The sequence below is a fragment of the Leucopleurus acutus genome (assembly GCF_964270905.1).
Source record: "Leucopleurus acutus genome assembly, chromosome: 3".
Taxonomy (NCBI): Eukaryota; Metazoa; Chordata; class Mammalia; order Artiodactyla; family Delphinidae; genus Leucopleurus; species Leucopleurus acutus.
In genome coordinates, this window is record NC_139145.1 from 148,510,760 (window position 1) to 148,533,656 (window position 22,897).

The window sequence follows — 22,897 nt, forward strand, 5'->3', positions numbered from 1 at the left end:
CCTGCATTTATCTCATCTGAAGGGTTTGACAGCTTCTAAGGAGATAAACACAGTTGGAAGATATACTGGAAGAAGCATGGCTGAAGGCACAACAACACTGCTTGTTCTGCTGTGACTATGAGAAAAGGCAACAGAGTTTTTAGGCCCAATATACTTGGTAGATAGTTAACACTGACTCTCTCACTGGGCACAATAGGCCCCAATGTGAAGGAATGGCATCCACCGATTATTTGAAAGATTCTTTGTCTCCTGAGTAAGGAAAGCAGATGGGGATGAATGGTAGGTGGAAAACATATAAACTCTCCCAGACCCAGGTATCCATTCATGAAGTTTTGAATTGCCATTTGGGAATGGGGTGATAGTTACAGATCATCTGCTTTTTCAAGAGTTTTAAAATGATATCTGCTCATTTTTAAATGTTGGCCACTAATTTGGTGTTTGTATTTTGTTTGTTTGCTTGTTTGTTTTGAGGTTGAGCAGACCAAAGAATACACGCCAATGGGCCACATGTAGCCCTTAGGCTGCCACTTGGCGTTTCTGTTCTAGAATAATCTTCTGTTTTGAAAGATCAAAAGCTAATGTATTTTAATTAAGCAACCACCTAGATAGTGATTATTTACTCCTGCTTTATTCTTTTAAGCTGAACAAGTTCACAGTGAATAAGATTATTGAATACTTGTAATTTGTAAATTAAAAATAAAAAACGTATCCGTCTATTAGTCCTAGGAAACCTGAATCTAAAAGAAAATCCAGCAATAAACCCATGGGATATATGGGCCTTTACAGGTGTCTTCTAGACTGGTGCCAACAACTGCTTTACTCAGACACCTGCTCACTTCACAGCATGCCCTAGGACAGGTCCATGCGTCACTCTGTGCCTCACAAGGATAGTAGAAATTGGGGACCCCCATGCCCTTTGTTATTATTATTACTATTGTTATTATCAGCACCAATATTATAACAGTGATAATAATAGCTTCCAATTCCCAATTTCTTCTATATATTATGTACTATGTTAAGGTTGTTTTCTTATATAATATTCACAGCAGCCTTGAAAGATGAGTATTACTTTCAGTTTCTAGATGAGGAAGCTCTGAGGCTTAGTCCCTGCATCATGCATGGAGTTCATCATGGGCTTGAGGGCTTTAAGCTATTTCTTACAGGTTTTATAGCTCTTTTACTTCATAGTTCAATGTGGGGGGGAGAGCACACACCCATATATTTTTGGATTTTTAGAAATGCTTGTAAAGTTGTACAGGAAAGTCTGTGGGTATTAGGGGCATTGCAAATCAAAATAAACAAAGAAAAGGGAATGAAAAGAAAGAAAAGAAAAATCAAAGAGTTTCCTACTATGAGCTTTGTCTACTCTGACATTTCTTGGAAAGAAAACCCAAAGCAGAATACACCTGCAGTGGGGAATAGTTGGCGTTAGTGCTAGCGGGGTCCTCATTTATGAATCACCTCTGGATCAGAGCCTACCTGAGGTTGCCATCGTGGAAATATGTTCAGACATACATGGAGGATTATTTGGTTAGACTGATACATTTTTACAAAGTGGAGATTTGAAAACCCTAGGAGATGGAATCAGAATGTAACAAGTGGAGAAGTGACTCAGGATGACTAAAATGGATGGAGTATAAAGTGTCTCCATACACAAGAAGAGCAGAAATATTGTAGTAAACCAGGAAAATAAATACCCCCAGCCTGCCTGTCCCAGGCTCCAAAATGAGGTGAGTCATGGAAAGTGCTGGAAGAAACCATTTCCTCATTGCTGGGCTCTGAGAGCTTTAGCTGGTAGTCTCCACTTGGTTGGAAATAAGTGTGCATTTCTTGGTCCATGAAGCACTGTTCCCACCAAAGATTAATATTATTGTATCAGAACTTGGAAGTTCAGTCTTAGAGCTGGGCATTTGAGTGTTTGTTGACATCCTAAACTCACAGCTTTATTGGTTGACCCCAAACCTGCAGTTGAACATTCCCTGAGCTGCACAGTCTTCTGTGCTCACGTGTCTCTCCTGCTTTTCAAAGATGATGATTTCAACAGAGCTATCATACATCAGTGAGTGATTATGCTGGATTGGAGCAAAATAAAGGGTGAAGTTATTTTCCAATAGAAAGGAAATTGAAAACAGGACTTGAGAAGGCAAGAAATTCAAGCTGAAAAATGCATAAGTTCACAGGGAGAAGAATTTTCCCATTCCTGATTATTTTCCAAGTAGAACAGTCATGTAATAAATATGTAGTAAGTGATCATTGTATCCCAAGAACTATCCTGGAATTCAGTTATGGATAAGAAAGAGTTTCTGCCTTTGGGTAAGTTTTCAGAAATCAAAAGTTTGGTTAAGTCAATAAGTAAATTCAGTAGACAAACTGCTTTCCACTGTGCTGTGCTAGGTTTTTTTTCGGTCGGTGGGGAGGGGCATGGAATTAATCTAATTCTTACTCTGCCACTGACTTACAGCCTTTCAGGCAGGTTCCTGGGTGTCAGCTTCCTCTCTTGTAAGAGATGGAATAATAATTCCAGCCTTGTAAATCTCACAGCCCTATAAGTCTCGCAGAACTCATATTCACAGGGTATCACACAGAATAATGGCTTTGAAGCCCTTTGAAATCCAGGAAACATTATGTAGTCCCCATCTTCAAGAAACCTACTTTAGGGTCAGAGATGTAAGACAGACGAATGCGAAACAGTCAGCACAGACTCCTGGACAGTCCATGTTCAAGAACCAATATTTGGTGGTTAACTTAAAATGTCATTGGAAAGGAAGGCTAAAAATGGAGGAGTTTGGTAAAACTACAGATTTTTTTCAAAATATCAAGAAATTTAGTGTCATGTAGCAACTATGTGTGGTTTGCAGCTGCTAAGACTGATGACATAGTCTTTACCATGAATCCTGAGAAATAACTGTCTTGGTAGGTTTCCCCGGAAGGCAATCTAGCTGCCTGTGCCCTACAGAGCCTGGAGAGACCACTAGGGAGGGGGACCTGCCACGGCGTCCATGTGTGTATCAGCGCCATGCTACAGGACTCCCCTAACTCTTTGGAAATGGTATCTCCCCACATTTGGTTAACTACCCATCTTTAAATTTCATAAATGGTCCTGGATCTGTATACATGTGTGAGTATGTTATTGTCTAGTTTTTAATCTGAGTCCATCTGACACAGGCAAGAAAATGGAGCTTAAGATGCCTGAGTGAAGCTATGTGGCTATATGGATATAAAGGGAAAGGCTCATATCATTAAATTAATAGATTCCCAAAAAAACGTAAACAGTTTACATTAATTTAATAGCATCAAACCCTAGGGAATATAATATTACTATCTTTTTAAAAGAATTAGGTGATCTGTTTAAATCATTGCACTCTTTGAGGATCTACTATCCAACAGTCATAGCCCAGGGAGACTTCAGTTTTACTATTTTGTGGTTTGCATTTTCAGTTTGTGAAGGGTAAATGGTTAGTCCTGAGCCTTAGGTGGTCTCCCGGAGATACATATTTCCATGGGAAACTAAAATTGCACAGAAACCTTATACAAAGATAGAGAACGATTTTAGCTGCACAATTCAGTTTCTACTGGGCCTGTCCTGATTTGCCATAAACCTTAGCATGAGAACCAACACATCTTTCCACCCAACTAGACTAACAGCCGTCTCTCTTTCCCAGTGTTCTGTTTCCTGTGGTGGCGGAGTGCGGATTCGCAGTGTCACGTGTGCCAAGAACCACAATGAGCCCTGCGACGTGACAAGGAAACCCAATAGCCGAGCTCTATGTGGTCTCCAGCAGTGCCCATCTAGCCGGAGAATTCTAAAACCCAACAGAGGCACAATTTCCAATGGGAAAAAGCTACCAACAACTGACCTCTTCAAGCCCATCCCTCCAACTACACCCAGTCCTAGGGTGCTGACTACACCCACAGTGCCTGAGCCTATGAGCACAAGTGCTCTGACGATTCACAGCCCTGGTCCTACCACAGCCTCCAAAGAAGGAGACCTGGATGGGAAACAGTGGCAGAATAGTTCAACCCAAACTGAACTGGACTCCCATTATGTCATTTCCACTGGAAGTACTTCCCAGTCCATCCTCAATTCCTGGTCTTTGAGTACCCAGCCAAATGAAGAGAATGTCTCCAGTCCAGACACTGGTCCTATCTCAGAGGGAGACCTTGTAGTCACAACAATGAGTGGTTCTGATTTGTCAACCTCCAGCAATCCTGTGACATGGCAGGTGACTCCATTTTATAATCCCTTGACCAAAGAGCCAGAAATGGAGATTCATAGTGGCTCAGGGGAAGACCGTGAACAACCTGAGAACAAAGATGAGAACAACTCTGTGACATGGACCCAGATCAGAGTACCTGGAAGTGATGCTCCAGTGGAAAGAAGTACAGAAATGCCACTTGGACCTCCACCAACACCTCATCTTAGAGGGGCATCCCTGTGGCCACCCTTCAGCACAGTGTCGGAAGGACTGGTGCCCAGCCAAAGGCCCACCACTCTCAAAAATGGTGCACCCAGAGCTGAGGGGATGGTCACTGAAAAGCCAGCTAACACTCCACTCCCTCCGGGAGGAGACCACCAGCCAGCATACTCAGAAAAGCCGGTAAACCATCACCCCCAAGAACTTCCAAGCAACATGAATCTAACACAGAGTTCTGGACCAGTCCTGACCGAGGAAGACGCAACAAGTCTGATTGCTGAAGGGTTTTTGCTGAATGCCTCGGATTACAAGCAGCTCTCCACGGGCCGCAGCCCTGTGTACTGGACTGTTGGAAACTGGAGCGAGGTAAGAGTTCTATTTCTTACCCAGGCCTGATTCTATATGGAAATTAGCTAGGGGTGTTGCATTCCTGTGCAGATTTCAAAATGGACTTGTGTAAAACATAGTCTAATGTACAAAAAAGTGAAGCAATCAGGTCCATGCCCTCACCTCCCTCTTCACCTCCTTAGCTCCAAAAATGAAAGAAAAAACAATCCAGGGAAGGAGAAAAAATGTAGTGAGATAGAGTGAAAAGAACCTAGAACTAAATCAAGAGACCTGAGTCAGCCAGCTGTGTGACAGTGGAGAATTCAGTCTGTCTCTCTGAGCCTGCTTTTGATCTACAGAACAGTGGAACTAGTGTAGATCACCACTCCTCTCCAGTGTCCCTTCCAGCTACAAACTGTAATGATGTTGTGAAGAGGGACCACTGGAAGGACATGGGTTCATATTTCATTCAGAAAGCCAGTGTTGAGACTCTGGTTTAAACCTGTCAAGCAATCACAATTGGAATGGAAATTTAAGACAAATTTCTTTAAAAGAATTCTATAGCTCACTGTATCAAGCATTTCTTTTCTTTTTGGACTCAGTGTTTGCCTGCATTAAAAAAAAATTCTTTTTGGCTTATTAAAAGGATTAGAAGACAGAGGAAGAAGAAAATAAACATGATGACAAAGTGTTGGTCCCTGTTTTTGGGTTTGAGGAATTTGGCTAGATATTTGTTTGTTCATTTCTAGAACTAATTACATCCTCTGAAGCATCAAAATCATTTCTCACCCACTTGAATTTCAAATGCACAGTATTTGAACTTGTTAAAAATAACTTGACAATGCAAAAGAGGACTTTGTGGCAAAATGATCACATGTTGATGTCATTCAGCATTTTTGATGACAATGCATGACTCATCTCTCTAGCTAAAAAGAAGTGTTAACAGCTAATATAAAATAACAATATATTTCATTTATGAAGCATGTTAATTTCCAAACCACTTCCATATGTAGTCTACTATTTTCTCTTTTTGACAGTCCTGGGGAGTAGGTAGGGTCTTGTTTATACCAATTTATGTAGAGAAAAACTAAGATTTTTAACAGGTAAGTAACTTGTCTATGGACATGTCCGTTGGATGATGAATCTTCTAAAACTTTCTGCTCTTATCTGCTGTCTCTCTAGTGAATTTCAGTACCAATCGACAATTTAGCTATATAAAATTCTTTTGTATGAATTAATCCGCATCATTGGTCCTGAAATTGACTATAGTGGCAAAAAAAAACAGGTATATTCAAACTTCCAAAATTTTTTGTTTGCATTTGAACTATGTTTCGCATTGATTTACTTTAAGTTCTAAAGTGAAATCACATTCATTTCATTTGCTGTCAATGGAGGGGCATCTTATTATCCCCATTTGGAAGTAAAGAATCCAGGTTCAGGAGGAGAAAAGATTTTCATGCTTAAGAGTAATCCAATTTGTTGAAAAATAGGAGAGGAGTTGGTCTCATGATCCCTGACATTTTAGTCAGGTTTCTTTCCATTAGGAAAGTCCTAATGGGCTCTTAATGATGAGGAGGATGTTGACAATGAGCATCTATCAAGTGTGTGCCATGCTTTATAGCATGATTTTATGCTAATTCACATGCATTTATATGAATGCGTGAATCCTCACCACAGCCCAAGGAGATTGGTAATATTGCCCCCCATTGTAGAGATAAGGAAACTGGAACTGAAAGGTGAAGTAGCTAGCCAGAATCACACACACTCGTGAGTGACACAGCAGGGATTTGAACCCAAGCAGACAGACTTCAGAGCCTATGATCCATTGCTTTGCAAATCAGAAAACATCACCACTCTCTCTACCTTCTGCTATTTTTGTTTCTTCTTTGGTCATATGACATAAAAACAATGCCATTTATGTAGTGACCCTGGGTAGACAGATGAGAAAAATCACATAGTTCACAAGAAGGTACTTAAAATAACATTGAGGGCTCCATGGTTACTTTTGAGTTCACAGGGGCAAATGGTGCCTATAATGTCACTGCAGTGGGTTCAGCCTAGATATTTTGAAATACAAATGTTCCGTTTAGGTTTTATGAATGATATCCTTTTAAGTAGTACCACCCAAAGTTATCTTTCTTTCCAAAAGCTTGGGGCATCCCTTAAGGACAGATAAATAGGCTTATTGTTCTGCATCCAAGAAAGCAGTCTGGACCGTGTGTCCATACTCAAAGACAAAGAGAACAAGTTATGGAAACTGAGGCTACTTAGTTAATTTGTAGGATTTTGTTAATTAGCCAATGGAGATGAAGTCTGAAAGTACCTACCATTAAAGACCCTGTGGGCCTTGAGAAGAATACAAGCTAGGTCAAACAGAGTGCGAAAGTGTAGATGATAAAAGGCATATATATGGGATCAGTATCAGAATAAAGTATGAATGACATGTGTACAGTATGTGTATGTAATTAGAAATCACACACACACACAGAGGCTAGGCTGTCGTTAACAAATAGAGCCAAACAAGTTATGGTTCACCAGAAATTGATTTCTCACTCAGCATAATAATACAAGGTGATTCCATGTCTGCAATGGTGGTAGTAGAAAATGACGCTGGGAATCCAGTCTGAAAATGGCTCTGCCATCCTCCTGTCTTCAAATTTGCCCTGGGGTCACGATCCTAGTCACAGTCAGAAAGGGAAAAGAGCACAGAGGCACTCCCATGGGAGGTTTTATGGGCCAAGCCTAGAAGGGGCACTTATCAATTCTGCTCACATTCCATTGTCTAGAACTCAGTCATATGACCAAACCAAATAGCAAGGTGGATGGAAAATGTAATCTAATTGTATACCCAGGAAGAAGAGGAAAAAGGATTGTAGTGATTATCTAGCAGTCTCTAACACTGAATGACATGGCCCACTGTGTGTTTTAGGTAGCTCATTCTGGAAGCAGTGAGGATGAGGGATTTGACCTGTTGGGAGGATACTGCAGTAGTAGTCCAGATGAGGAATGAGAGCTAGGATAAGAATGCTTGGGATGTTTTTGTGCCAGTACCATACTGTCTGGATTACTGTAGCTTTGTAGTATAGTCTGAAGTCAGGGAGCCTGATTTCTCCAACTCTGTTTTTCGTTCTCAAGGTTGCTTTGGCTATTCGGGGTCTTTTGTGTTTCCATACAAATTGTGAAATTTTTTGTTCTAGTTCTGTGAAAAATGCCAGTGGTAGTTTGATAGGGATTGCATTGAATCTGTAGATTGCTTTGGGTAGTAGAGTCATTTTCACAATGTTGATTCTTCCAATCCAAGAACATGGTATATCTCTCCATCTATTTGTATCATCTTTAATTTGTTTCATCAGTGTCTTATAATTTTCTGCATACAGGTCTTTTGTCTCCTTAGGTAGGTTTATTCCTAGATATTTTATTCTTTTTGTTACAATGGTAAATGGGAGTATTTTCTTGATTTCACTTTCAGATTTTTCATCATTAGTGTATAGGAATGCCAGAGATTTCTGTGCATTAATTTTGTATCCTGCTACTTTACCAAATTCATTGATTAGCTCTAGTAGTTTTCTGGTAGCATCTTTAGGATTCTCTATGTATAGTATCATGTCATCTGCAAACAGTGACAGCTTTACTTCTTCTTTTCCGATTTGGATTCATTTTATTTCCTCTTCTTCTCTGATTGCTGTGGCTAAAACTTCCAAAACTATGTTGAATAAGAGTGGTGAGAGACAGTATGGAGGTTCCTTAAAAACTACAAATAGAACTACCATATGACCCAGCAATCCCACTACTGGGCATATACCCTGAGAAAACCATAATTCAAAAAGAGTCATGTACCAAAATGTTCATTGCAGCTCTGTTTACAATAGCCCAGAGATGGAAACAACCTAAGTGTCCATCATCAGATGAATGGATAAAGAAGATGTGGCACATATATACAATGGAATATTACTCAGCCATAAAAAGAAACGAAATTGAGCTATTTGTAATGAGGTGGATAGACCTAGAGTCTGTCATACAGAGTGAATTAAGTCAGAAAGAGAAAGACATATACTGTATGCTAACACATATATATGGAATTTAAGAAAAAAAAATGTCATGAAGAACCTAGGGGTAAGACAGGAATAAAGACACAGACCTACTAGAGAATGGACTTGAGGATATGGGGAGGGGGAAGGGTAAGCTGTGACAAAGCGAGAGAGAGGCATGGACATATATACACTACCAAACGTAAGGTAGATAGCTAGTGGGAAGCAGCTGCATAGAACAGGGAGATCAGCTCGGCGCTTTGTGACCGCCTGGACAGGTGGGATAGGGAAGGTGGGAGGGAGGGGGATGCAAGAGGGAAGAGATATGGGAACATATGTATATGTATAACTGATTCACTTTGTTATAAAGCAGAAACTAACACACCATTGTAAAGCAATTATACTCCAATAGAGATGTAAAAAAATAAAATGACAAGCTTTAAAAAAAAAAAGAATGCTTGGGATGAAGAAGGGAAGATCAATTCACGAGTCACTGAGAACTTAAAATCAGCAGGATTTTGTGGGGAATTGAATGTGGGGTATGAAGAGGAGAGAGGAGAGGAGGAGTCTGTCATGACTCTTCTGTTGGAATCTTGGGTGTCTGTTAGGTGATGCTCCTATAAACTGATATATAGTACAATGTATGGAAAGAGTAAGTTTCAAAAGAGACAGAGAAAGGAAGGATGATGAGTTTAGTTTCAGATCAAGTTTAGTTGATAAGACCTGTGGGATATCCAAAGGATAACCAGCAGATGTTTGTGTGTATGGGTCTGAGGTTCTTGAGAGAGGTGAAAACTGGAGATAAAATTTGGTAGCCATGATCAATAGGTAGAAGTTAGAACCTTGGAAGTGAATGAGGTCACCCAAGCACAGCCTGTAGGCCGCAAAGAGTGGTCCAGGGTTGGGACGCTGGAAAACACCAACATTTTAAGGAGCTGGCTGACAATGAGATTCCATGTGAAAGACTGGTAAGGAACAGTCTAATATTTAAGGCTTAAATCAAGAAATATGGTGCCACAGACGTCTAGGGACATGAAGACTGACAGTGGGCCTAATGGATCTTACAATTAGAAGGTCACTGGTGACTTTGGGGAGAACATTTATAGTATTGAGATGGAAGGAGACACCAAAGTGCAGCCCAAAGGAGAGACCCTTTTGGAGGCTATCACAGTTCTCAGATGGGACAGTCCCCACATTAGGACTGTTAATAAAGATGGACAGCTCTTCTCAGTCCACAAATTCATACAAAAGTTTCATTAAAAAGTAGCTTTAGGGGCTTCCCTGGTGGCGCAGTGGTTGAGAGTCCGCCTGCCAATGCAGGGGACATGGGTTCGTGCCCCGGTCCGGGAAGATCCCACATGCCGCGGAGCAGCTGGGCCCGTGAACCATGGCTGCTGAGCCTGAGCCTCCGGAGCCTGTGCTCCGTGGCGGGAGAGGCCACAGCAGTGAGAGGCCCGAGTACCGCAAAAAAAAAAAAAAAAAAAAAGTACCTTTAGCATGACCCAGAAATTAGTTTCCTTTCCCATACTCTTATGTAAATGTGTTTTAATGCATTTGTCCTGAGGATATTTAATACATGTGAATTAATTGATAAATGTTAATTGATCTAACGAGAAGTTACTATATCCAAATAAACTAAACCTAAATAAACGTACCTATCAACCCTGATGACTGTTTGAGCCCAGAGGTTAACGGATGCATTTTGATTTTGATCAAGATACAAAAATTAATTCTATCTCATGTCATATCTTTGACTTTGACAGAAATAAAGTCTCTTACTGAATACATCATAGCTCACCAAAAATTTGGCAACCGTGGTGGAGCCATTGAGAGCTATTAATTCTAGGCAGTTTGGCTGGAAAGGGGGAACTGGCCCAGATTGCAGAGGTTTGTAAAGCTACAGGATATTACAAGAACAGAGCTCCACGTTTGGCAGGAGTCCCCTTCATGACAGGGCTTGGGGCCTGCTCCCTTTCTGCATCTTTTGAGACAAAATGTTTAATACACGGAACTGTCTGAGAGGATCAGGATTCAGAATGAAAACTTCGGGTTTTGAGTTTCCCACTCTGCCCTGATTTTTTATTCTACCCGTACCTGAAGTTGCTTCTTTAGGATTGTCCCTCCCTATAATGGCATCGCTGGCCCCTCAGTCACCACCCCTTAGGAACCCCAGGATCACCACTTGTATCAGTCTTCCCTTGTCCTACTAGAAAAACCCTAACAGTTTTTCACGTCTGTGTCATCTCATCATTTCTGTCATCTCCTCTTCATTTCCTGTCAGTTTAGGCTCAGGAGTTTCCAATCTAACAGTGGGAGGCATCTGGAGAAGAGTAGGGATGGTTTCGTTTGTTACAATGATGGGGGATGGGGGCTGCTACCAGCATTCAGTGTCTGAGAGCCAAAGACAATGAGGGTCCTGTGACATTGAGGGAAGTCCAAACTACCAATAGTGCTCCAATAGTTAAGAATGGAGAACCCTAGGACTCTTCCCTTTACCTTTACCGGTCTGGGCACTTCCAATCTCTCCCCTCCCCAATGCTTTCCATACATCGTCACGAGAGATGTAAGACTGCCATATTACTCTTCTGAGCGGAATTTTCTAATCATTCCAAACTCCTGATCACAAATCATTAATGTCTCTCCGTTACGTACCAGATAAAATCCACTCTAATATCCAACAGCCTTCAGGTCCTCGAATAATTCCGCTTTCAACATACTGCCTCCTATGACGTCATCCATCGTAAGCTTCACCAAATCGAAACTGCTCAGTTTCCACTAAACCTTCTGCTCGTCTCACTTCAATGCCTTTGTTTACGCTGTTTCCTCTGCCTAGAACTTCCTTCTCTTTCTCCTTTGTCCTTTTACGTTCTACCTGTTCTTCAGTATCAAGCTTTGAGCTTCTTCTTCCATAAAGCCTTTCCTGCTCTTTAAGATTGGAAGTATTGTCATTTCTAAAGTTCCTTAGCATTGGTTCTGAAATTTCTCTCTGTGTGTCCTCCCTTTCTGTCCTGTGTTGAAGGGGTGTTCATGTCCCCCAGCATACACAGCATGTTCCTCTAACTACCTGTGATTTTGAAAATTACTAAAGAATTGATATAAAAACCGAGCTAACACTAAATAGACATAAATCTAGAAAGCAGATGTTCTGGGTTTGAGTATTGGCTCCATCATTTACTAACTGTATGTTCTCACTGCACCCATTTCCTCATCTTTAAAATGAGGATGATGACGATGCCTGGTTCATAAGATTGTTATGAGATAAAAGGAATAACTATATGTAGGAGAGTGTCAGGCACATAGGAAGTACTCAGTAAGCATTGGCTTTGATATCTGTTTATAAGACAGAAAATGTAGGTGCTTCACAGTATGCATGGGTGTGGATCTCATTTTGACAGAAGGTCACCTCTCGTCAAATTGCCTCATCATTCAGTCGGATCCCTTGGGCCAGTCAGTGAAATGTATGCTGTGCAGTCCTGTAAATGGAAGTGACAGTAAAATTGTCCGCAGCCTATCACAGCAGTTTTCGCAGGATTCTGATGTAGCGCTGCACATCATTTCCAGTTCTGACCACCCCCAAACCTGCTCCTTGACCTGGTAAATCGGTTGTCACAGGGTCACTAGCTGTAACGAGGGAGAAAGTTCCCGGAACAAGCAGGTTGTCCCTTCTGCCTCCTTAGGTCCTCCTCTCTTCTCTGACCACACTCCACCCCCCACGCCGCACTCCTAATTTGAAACTAATTAAAGAGACAATCAGTGGAATCCCCTTTTACTTACTGCGTTCCGCGGACATCCTCCTGTCAGCTTCACCTTTGGACTCATTTGCTGTCTAAATAGAAATTGTCAAAAAGGAATTAAACAAATGTCTACTCACAACATCTGAATCTAACAGGACTAGATTCAGAGCTCCAGAGACATGTGTTTATTTACAACATAAATATGGTACAAAGAACTGTAGACATCACTTGTGATGTACCAGGGTCATCAGTAGCCTGGGAATTTGGTCTCACTAGCTCCTGTCCTGGGTTTGGGGCAAATGTCATGTTTTTCTCCATGTCGTAATGTGAAATTAACGTTGTAGTGTCTGTGTGACCTTAAGCATGACTGCGAAGCTCTCTGGGCCCCGGAAATCTGGAAAGTGGGACTCATAACGCTGACCTTGCAGGTATGCTATGTTTAATAGGTAACATTTGTAGAGCACTCACTTTGTGTGTGAATTACCTCTGTTGTTCTCACAGCAACTTAATAAATGAGGTCAGTGTTATCACCCGTTTCACATGCTAGGGAAGTTAGGAAACCGTGAAAGATTGCACAATTAGTCAACTGCAGAATTATAATTGTATCCTGAGTCTCAGAGGTTAGAGAAAATATAGGAAAGGTACCTGTCGTGTAGTTGTATCAGTTGTCCATTGCCACAATAACGCTATATAACAACCAACCACAAAATATCAGTAAACATTAATTTTTGTCCATGAGTTTCTGGGTCAGCTAGGAGTATCTGCTGACCCGGGCTGAGCTCAGCTGACCTCAGCTTGGCTTGTCATGCATTTGCTGAAGGGTCAGCTGAAGGCTGGCTGGTCTGAGATGGGCTCGGCTGGGTCACCCAGCTGGGTTTCACATGATCTCTCATCCTCCAGCAGGCTAGCCCAGTTTTATTCTCATGGCAGAGACAAGGGTCCAAGAGAGAACCAGAACAAGCAAGGCCTCTTGAGAACTGACACAACGGCACCCACTGCAATTTCTTGGCAAAAGAAAGCTGCAAGAACAGTCCTGATTCACCAGCTGGGGAAATACATTCCACCATATGATGAGAGGAGCTGTGAAGTCCATTGAAAAGAGCATGGGTGTGAACAATTGGGCCACTAGTGCAATCAATCTATTCACTTCAGCTGTTATTATCTCTAATGGGTATATATATGTATATCATATATATACACACATAATATAGTACAGAGGGAAAAAAGCTAGGAACTTATGAGAGATTCAAATCCAATCCTAAAGAATTTTAAGGAGAAGAATTGACCTCCATACATGAGCCAGGTGAAAAAATGTTGACTGAGGCTATTTTCTGCTCTTCCCTTTCTATGAGCAGCATTGGTGAAATGCAGCAGTGTGCCTGCAGCTCACCCCCTTCCCCAGGCCTTCACGCCAGGATACTTTTTTTTTTTAACATCTTTATTGGAATATAATTGCTTTACAAGGGTGCGTTAGTTTCTGCTTTATAACAAAGTGAATCAGTTATGCATATACATATGTTCCCATATCTCTTCCCTCTTGCGTCTCCCTCCCTCCCACCCTCCCTATCCCACCCCTCCAGGCGGTCACAAAGCACCGAGCTGATCTCCCTGTGCTATGCGGCTGCTTCCCACTAGCTATCTACCTTACGTTTGGTAGCGTATATATGTCCATGCCTCTCTCTCACTTTGTCCCAGCTTACCCTTCCCCCTCCCCATATCCTCAAGTCCATTCTCTAGTAGGTCTGTGTCTTTATTCCCGTCCTGCCCCTAGGTTCTTCATGACCATTTTTTTTATATGTTCCATATGTATGGGTTAGCATACAGTATTTGTTTTTCTCTTTCTGACTTAATTCACTCTGTATGACAGACTCTAGGTCTACCAGGATACTTTTTAAAGGGAAGCACATCTCTATTTGCACTGGGTTTTCCTCCCACAGACAAATCAGGGATTTGCAAGCCTGGCTGCTTATTAGAATCACCTGGGATTTGTTTCTTAAATACTCCTGCCTGAGCCTCAGCGGGGTTGGAGCCTCAGCGCTGGGGTTGTTCAAAAGCTCTGCAGGCCATTTTAGTGAGTAGCCGAGATTGAGGACCCCCCGACTCCAGGGTGGGGTGGGGTGTGTCTGAGAAAGCGGCCCTGAGCCTCTTCTCTCTCCTCCCCTCCACCCACCCACCCACCGCCTCCCCCCCACCCCCCGGCCCGGCAGTGTTCCACCACGTGTGGCCTGGGAGCCTACTGGCGGAGCATGCAGTGCAGCACCTAAGTGGATTCCGACTGCGCTGCCCTGCAGAGGCCTGACCCTGCTAAGAGGTACCACCTCCGTCCCTGCACTGGCTGGAAAGTGGGAAACTGGAGCAAGGTAACCAATCAGGCTCAGCAGTGTTGGGGGTGTCGGGGGGCGGGGAGGGACTTATACGAGGTCATTTGCTAAAGCAGGTTTCCTTCCTCCCTTCCTGCCTCCTTTCTGCCCTTTGCTTTGATAAACTGGTGAATGCGTAAATCAGGTGTTACCATAGGCCTGCTTCAAGTTACACAATAGCCTGAGAACAAAGTTTTCAGTAGCCCACAAGTTTGTATCTGCCTGTCTTCCCTTACCAGATAAACTGAGAAAAAAAAATTTTAATTTGTGTAATGAATTGCTTGTCCAGCATGCAACACTATTTCTAAATTGCTTAAGTTTAGCATTATGATTAATAATGATACATTAGCACAAGTGTAATTAAATCATCGTTCAGCAGCTTCCCACAAAGCAAGTATAACATTGAATCTGTCAGACTCAAAATGAAAAGAAAACGGAAACATAAAGACACATTTGGTCTTTAAAAGTGTATGTCCTGGGCTTCCCTGGTGGCGCAGTGGTTGAGAGTCCGCCTGCTGATGCAGGGGACGCAGGTTCGTGCCCCGGTCCGGGAAGATCCCCCATGCCGCGGAGCGGTTGGGCCCGTGAGCCATGGCCGCTGAGCCTGCGCGTCCGGAGCCTGTGCTCCGCAACGGGAGAGGCCACAACAGTGAGAGGCCCGCGTACTGCAAAAAACAAAACAAAACAAAAGTGTATGCCCTATATTGATCTTTCGGAAGTGCAATTTTCCTGTCCTTGCTAATCTAGCTGTGGTTACTCATTTTTCTGTGCTGCCTGCATAGTCCCTCGTGAAAGGCTTTATCAGGTTTTAGGATTAGTCAGGCTTGTTTCTTCTGGGCACCAATCAGGCCCGACCTGCCTGTCACCCTGATGGGACTGAGCCAGCCCCTGGGGGATACAGATGCAGCCAGGTCGTAAAGACGTTGGTCAGAGGTGGAGTTAAGAGCTGCTTGGCAGAAGGGGTGCGAGGTATGAGCTGTGCCTACACCTTCTGTTTGTGAAGCGCACCCACCTGTAAGACACCCTGCAGGCTCCTGTCTTCTCTCTGGGGAGCCAGTTTCCCTTGATGGCCTTGACACAGAAGGGAAAAGAGCTACCCAGAAATTTGGGGAGGCTGGCATCCCCTCTAGATGGTTAGCGCCCTCATCTTGTAGAAAGCTCACATCCCCAGACAAGCAGGGCCATGAGGTGTCCCACTGGATGTCTCTGGTTCTCCTGGCAGACTTATCTGACAGACAGGAGCATGGAATGTCATTTATCTGCATTAGGCCCCTTTTCCCAAAGAAAGGCTCTGATCTTTGGCAAGAGACAGAAAGTAGTGTGACTCCCTGAGAAAATCACCACGCATTTCTTTGATGCCTGCCAACCTCCCTTTTTCTGTTTTCATACCATTTTTCTTTCAGCAACAAATGCTGGTTCTTTTTTCTTTCTCTTCCAACTCATAACAAACTCAAGATCAAAAAAGGACTAAATGTCTGGCTACAAGTTCTCTTCCATATCCAGAAGAATCTCAAGCAACATTTCTATCCCTGACCGTGCCAAATGTTGACCAAGTCCTGAACTTCCACTTTCCCATCACTGGGACCAATCCTCTCCTTGGAAATTACATGGCTCATAGAAAGGACAGATGTGTGAAATAGCTCACACTTTTAAAAAGTTCCCTCCACTGTAAAAGTCTAGGAATTCTAGCTGATATAAAAGCCTGCATGGGAGATTCGGTAGCTCTTCTCTGGGGTCAGACCCCCTAAAGAAAGCCCTGCTCTGCCAGCTCATCCCTTCCGTGTCTGTCTCTGGGTCTCTTCTCTCTCATGGCCGGGAGGCTTGTAGATGTATTTATTAACCCCTGTAGACTCCTGGTGTTTTGTAGAAGCTGTCTCTGACACATCACCAAGTTCTTCCAGAATGTGGTAACCACCCATCTAAACTCAGACCCTCAAAGTGACTCCATTCCTATCAGTAAGGAAAATATCTCCTCTCTCAGGATAATAGATAAACCTTATGTCAAAGACACTATTTAACTACTGATAGTCAATTGCCCTGACTTCTGTTTTTTCTATCATCGGGGACATTGAATACATGACTTCCATTTTTCCTAGGAATGTTGATTTAAATTTTATCTTAAATTTTTGGTGACTGAATGATACAGCTTTTGGACTACCACGTTATTAACCAGTTCCTATGCATGTCTAAAGTCCAAATCATACACTAGGAAATAGTTGAAGGCCTCCTTAGTTTCACTATTCTACCGGGACTCTTAAACTTACTCAGTGGCCAACCTCCAAACCCTAGAGTAGGAAAATGGACCCCCTGGTTTTGCCTTTAACTATCCAGAGGGTTTAGATTCTGCCAACTTGATGGTTTACCTTTTCACAAATACTTTCTCCGAGGGAAGAATTCTAATTTGATCATGAATCTTTCTGCATTATCCCACTGACCACTACCCCGTCCAGAGGCACTTTAATCTTGTAGGACTAAGGGTATTCCGCAGCCTCCCTTGAACCCGCAGGGATCACACCAGAGGCCCCGGGTTACTCAGCAGCAACTCCCCACTGCTGTCTGAATTGTAGCTGTTTAACGGGCTTCTGTTCCGAGCACCACTCATCTCCAACTGCTGTGGACATTTTCTCATACATGTGGCAGTGCAATGAGCCTGTACATTCAGATCTTTACCTTTAAAAAGTCTAGAAGTTGTTTTTTTTTTGGAGTGGCTTCTTCTTCATGCATTGATCTGTCTGAAACAAATTCCAGGGCATAGTCCTCACGTTTGTCCCCGAGGTGTACCTGAGAAAACGCAGTTCTGCAGAATTGAATCCTGGAAGCAGCACTGGGCCTGGGATCAGACACGTCTGGGTTGGCAGCTCCACTTTGTCACCGGCATAGAACGCTGGTCCTTTCTTCCAACCTCTTAGGAGATTTAGTATTCTAAAGAAATGAAGGGGATCCTACGGCGTCTACTAATCTCATAAAGTTGTACAGATCAAAAGAGTGTGTGTGCAACAGCTTTGTAAATGGTAGAAGACTGTTCAGATGAAGCCTTGGGCAAACTTTGAGCTCTGGGTAAAGGTTAGGAGTAGTTCTCAGGTGTTTGCTAACTTCTGGCTTCCTGGACTTGGGGCAGGGGTGTTGTGGAAAGGTGGCAGTGGAGTAAGTCCTGTCCATCCATCAGGTCTCCACTCCCCAGGACTAGGCAGACAAGGTGAACCATGAGCTTTGGAGGACCTACCTTGCATCCTGGCACTCGCCAAATATCACCAAGTGCCCGACACTGCACAAGAATTCTAGGTAAACAGTTTTATTTTTATCCAATAAACGACCTTCTTTATAATTCCCACTGAGGAAATGAAGGCTTGGAGAGTTTAAGTCACTAACACATGATCAGCTAGTACTAATACTCTCAGTTCTGAGAAACTGTCAACTGGGGGACGGGTCATCAATTTAATGACAGCCTTTCAGAAAGAACGGAAACACTACACAGTAAATATGTACATCAGTTGTAAGACACATGCCAATTACAGAACATAAAATTTGCATAAGAAAATAAGTGATTCTTGTGCTGGAAGAAATGCTGTAAGTGACAAAGATGAACTTGAAAAACCTTCACCTGGGTTTGAAACCAAAGCTATGCATCCTCACAGCCCCACACACTTCCTGATTGAACATTTTGCCTGTACCTCCTGCAGTTTTGTAAACTTTATTATCTTTCTTAGAATGATAATAACTTTTTGTAGTTAAGTCTGACAGATCTTGATTATTTCTGAAATGAATCAAAGATTTTTACGTTTCCTTGGAATGCTCTGTCTTCCCACCTAGGTAGTGTTGCAATTTTATTTTAGCAGTAGCTGACCTTATTACCTGTAGCTTTTTTTTGGAAAATAAAAGTGGCAGCCTTTTCTTATGGCCTTGAGTTTCATAATATTCAGTGCTACATTTTTTTTAGATCTGAACTTTTACAAATGAATAAAATAGAGAAAGAGCCCCGTCTTGCTAAATACAGTCCCTGACTCTCATACATAACGTGTTCCCAGAAACATACATCAAAGCCCGATGTGCAAAAGTCAAAACAGAACTGCACGTTATAGGGGAGCGTTTGTGCCCAGAAAGCAAAAACTGACCAGCTGGAAGGTGAATAATACACTCAAAATCACTGCATTTATTTTCTCTTGATATACTTCGTTGTACATCTAAACTGTTACCCACTCTTGGAAGCCCCAAGTGTTTTAGATGAAGGAATCCACAAGTAGAGAAAAGAACGGCAATCAAATGGAAACCATTAGGACCACAGAAAGCATGAAGTCAAGACGACTCTAGCTGAGGACTGATTTCCAGACCGTGAGGCTCTATCATGGCCCCTGCCCAGCTCTCTTTGTCCACCCCTTCCCGCTGCTCTAGCATTCTGATGGACATGTTCCTGAACAAGCCTTATTGCTTCATGGCACTGCGCCCATATATGCCATTACCCCCACTTTGAATGTCCCCTGCGCTATTTTGCCTGCTGAGTGAGCATCTACTCATCTTACATGATTCAGCTCAAGCTTTGGCTCCTCCATTCAAGCCCTGCCTGGCTTCTTCAGGTGAAGTTGACCGCCTCCTCCTTTGTTCCCTCACTAGATCATGAACGACTTTTGACATATAATCTTTACGACTTCTACTCATTACATGACTTCTTCCTTCTGCTAGATTGGGATACAGGAGCTGGAATATAGTTAAGTGCCCAATAACAGGGAGGAAGTGAAGTGGGAATGGGGTGGGGGGAAGACGGACAGATGAATTTGGGTGCTGTTCAACACAGAATTTTTAGAATGAATTATTTGATCTTAAGGGTCTTATGAATCTGTTTAACATAAGGAAAGGAACAGAAAAGAATTATTTCCATATCCTGGTTTAGTACTTGGAGAGCAAGAAAGTATTCTGAAATCAAAGCAGAATGCAAGTCCAGTGATCCCAGACACATATCACTCTAGAATGCTGGGAGAAGTTAACCATCCAGCTTATCCTCCTTTTAATACCGATGGAGAAACAGAGGCTTAGACAGGTAAAGTCACGTAGCCACTTGGTGTCAGGGTCGTACTTGAATGCAATCTGCTGACCTCCCAATCCCACGTTGGTTAACTTTATTATACTCATCTGAACACTTGGTAGCAGTCTAACGTGGAAAGTGTGTCAGGATGACTCCATAAATTAGAATCAACACAAGGAAGAAATGGTGGTGATTTCATTTTCTCTCTGCCAGGGGCTCCTGTAAGCTAAGAGGAATTTTCTTTCTAACTCAGTCTGGTTTGCTGATCACATCAGTTAAACAGACTCGTGTGAGAAGCAGAAAATGGTTAGGCCTGTTTGGACACAACTGGGCATTAGCCAGTCTTTCCATTCTCCTCAGTCTGGCTCCTGTCCTCAGTCTGGTCCACAGACTCCAGGTTAGGTAAACTTGAATACAAATAACCCTCCTTTAGGGCAATAAGAAAATGAATATGATAATTGGCATTCAGCAAACAAAGGCAAAACAGTTATATCCTGCCACTTCACTCCTGCTAACTGAATCAGAGGCCCTTCTGAAAATGAAACAGAAGAGTCACAGATTTAGTATCTTCCCTTATTATTTACTTCACCATATTAATAAACTTCATTTCCCACTGAATGTGAATGTACTCTTTGACAAAAAGGTAATGCAAATTTCAAAAATCTAGGAATAACAGATAGTAGCAACAAATGAAAAATAAGAAAACAAAACCCCATTGTACACATATGTCTTAGAAAATTCCTCTTCCTAATAAAGAGCCCTCCTGTTTTAACCATGGATTATTTCCTGGAAATCTGTTTGTCAGATAAATGGCTGCTTGTGTGGAAATTATTAGCATGCTTCTGCATTTGTTCTGTGGCTGATTTTATTTTATTTTTTAACATCTTTATTGGAGTATAATTGCTTTACAATGGTGTGTTAGTTTCTGTCTTATAACAAAATGAATCAACTATACATATACATATATACCCATATTTCCTCCCTCTTACATCTCCCTCCCACCCTCCCTATCCCACCCCTCTAGGTGGTCACAGAACACCGAGCTGATCTCCCTGTGCTGTGCAGCCGCTTCCCACTAGCTATCTGTTTTGCATTTGGTAGTTTATATAACTCCATGCCACTCTCTTACTTTGTCACACCTTACCCTTCCCCCTCCCCATATCCTCAAGTCCATTCTCTACGTCTGCGTCTTTATTCCTGTCCTGCCCCTAGTTTCTTCAGAACGCTTTTCTTTTTTTCTAGATACCATATATATGTATGAGCATACGGTATTTGTTTTTCTCTTTCTGACTTAACTTCACTCTGTATGACAGACTCTAGGTCCATACACCTCACTACAAATAACTCAATTTCGTTTCTTTTTATGGCTGAGTAATATTCCATTGTATATATATGCCACATCTTCTTTATCCATTCATCTGCCGATGGACACTTAGGTTGCTTCCATGACCTGGCTATTGTAAATAGAGCTGCAATGAACATTGTGGCACATGACTCTTTTTGAATTATGGTTTTCTCAGGGTATATGCCCAGTAGTGGGATTGCTGGGTCGCATGGTAGTTCTATTTTTAGTTTTTTAAAGAACCTCCATACTGTTCTCCATAGTGGCTGTATCAATTTACATTCCCACCAGCAGTGCAAGAGGGTTCCCTTTTCTCCACACCCTCTCCAGCATTTATTGTTTGTAGAATTTTGATGATGGCCATTCTGACTGGTGTGAGGTGATACCTCATTGTAATTTTGATTTGAATTTTTCTAATGATTAGTGATGTTGAGCATTCTTTCATGTGTTTGTTGGCAATCTGTATATCTTCTTTGGAGAAATGTCTATTTTGGTCTTCTGCCCATTTTTGGATTGGGTTGTTTGTTTTTTTGATACTGGGTTGCATGAGCTGCTTGTAAGTTTTGGAGGTTAATCCTTTGTCAGTTGCTTCACTTGCAAATATTTTCTCCCATTCTGAGGGTTGTCTTTTGGTCTTGTTTATGGTTTCCTTTGCTGTGCAAAAGCTTTTAAGTTTCATTAGATCCCATTTGTTTATTTTTGTTTTTATATCCATTTCTTTTTTTCTTTTTTTTTTTTTTTGCTGTACCCGGGCCTCTCACTGTTGTGGCCTCTCCCGTTGAGGAGCACAGGCTCCGGACGCGCAGGTTCAGCAGCTATGGTTCACGGGCCCAGCCACTCCGTGGCATGTGGAATCTTCCCGGACCAGGGCACAAACCTGTGTCCCCTGCATCGGCAGGCGGACTCTCAACCACTGCGCCACCAGGGAAGCCCTATATCCATTTCTTTAGGAGGTGGTTCGAAAAGGATTTTGCTGTGATTTATGTCATAGAGCATTCTGCCTATGTTTTCCTCAAAGAGTTTTATAGTGTCTGGCCTTACATTTAAGTCTTTAATCCATTTGGAGTTTATTTTTGTGTATGGTGTTAGGGAGTGTTCTAATTTCATTCTTTTACATGTAGCTGTCCAGTTTTCCCAGCACCACTTACTGAAGAGGCTGTCTTTTCTCCATTGTATATTCTTGCCTCCTTTATAAAAAATAAGGTAAACATATGTGTGTGGGGTTATCTCTGGGCTTTCTGTCCTGTTCCATTGATCTATATTTCTGTTTTTGTGCCAGTACCATACTGTCTTCATTACTGTAGCTTTGTAGTATAGTATGAAGTCTGGGAACCTGATTCCTCCAGCTACGTTTTTCTTTCTCAAGATTGCTTTGGCTATTCGGGGTCTTTGTGTTTCCACACAAGTTGTGAAATTTTTTGTTCTAGTTCTGTGAAAAATGCCATTGGTCATATGATAGGGATTGCATTGACTCTGTAGATTGCTTTGGGTAGTGTAGACATTTCACAATGTTGATTCTTCCAATCCAAGAACATGGTATATCTCTCCATCTATTTGTATCATCTTTAATTTCTTTCATGAGTGTCTTATAGTTTTCTGCATACAGGTCTTTTGTCTCCTTAGGTAGGTTTTCTCCTAGGTATTTTATTCTTTTTGTTGCAATGGTAAATGAGA

General features: G+C 42.2%; 1 protein-coding gene across 1 annotated transcript in view; it reads left to right on the top strand.

Moving 5' to 3' along the window:
- Window positions 1-22,897, top strand: part of ADAMTS12 (ADAM metallopeptidase with thrombospondin type 1 motif 12) — a 393,027-nt gene that overhangs the window by 320,883 nt on the left and 49,247 nt on the right. The window contains 1 exon segment of the mRNA XM_082836323.1: window positions 3,663-4,781. Coding sequence (XP_082692449.1) covers window positions 3,663-4,781 — 1,119 coding nt within the window.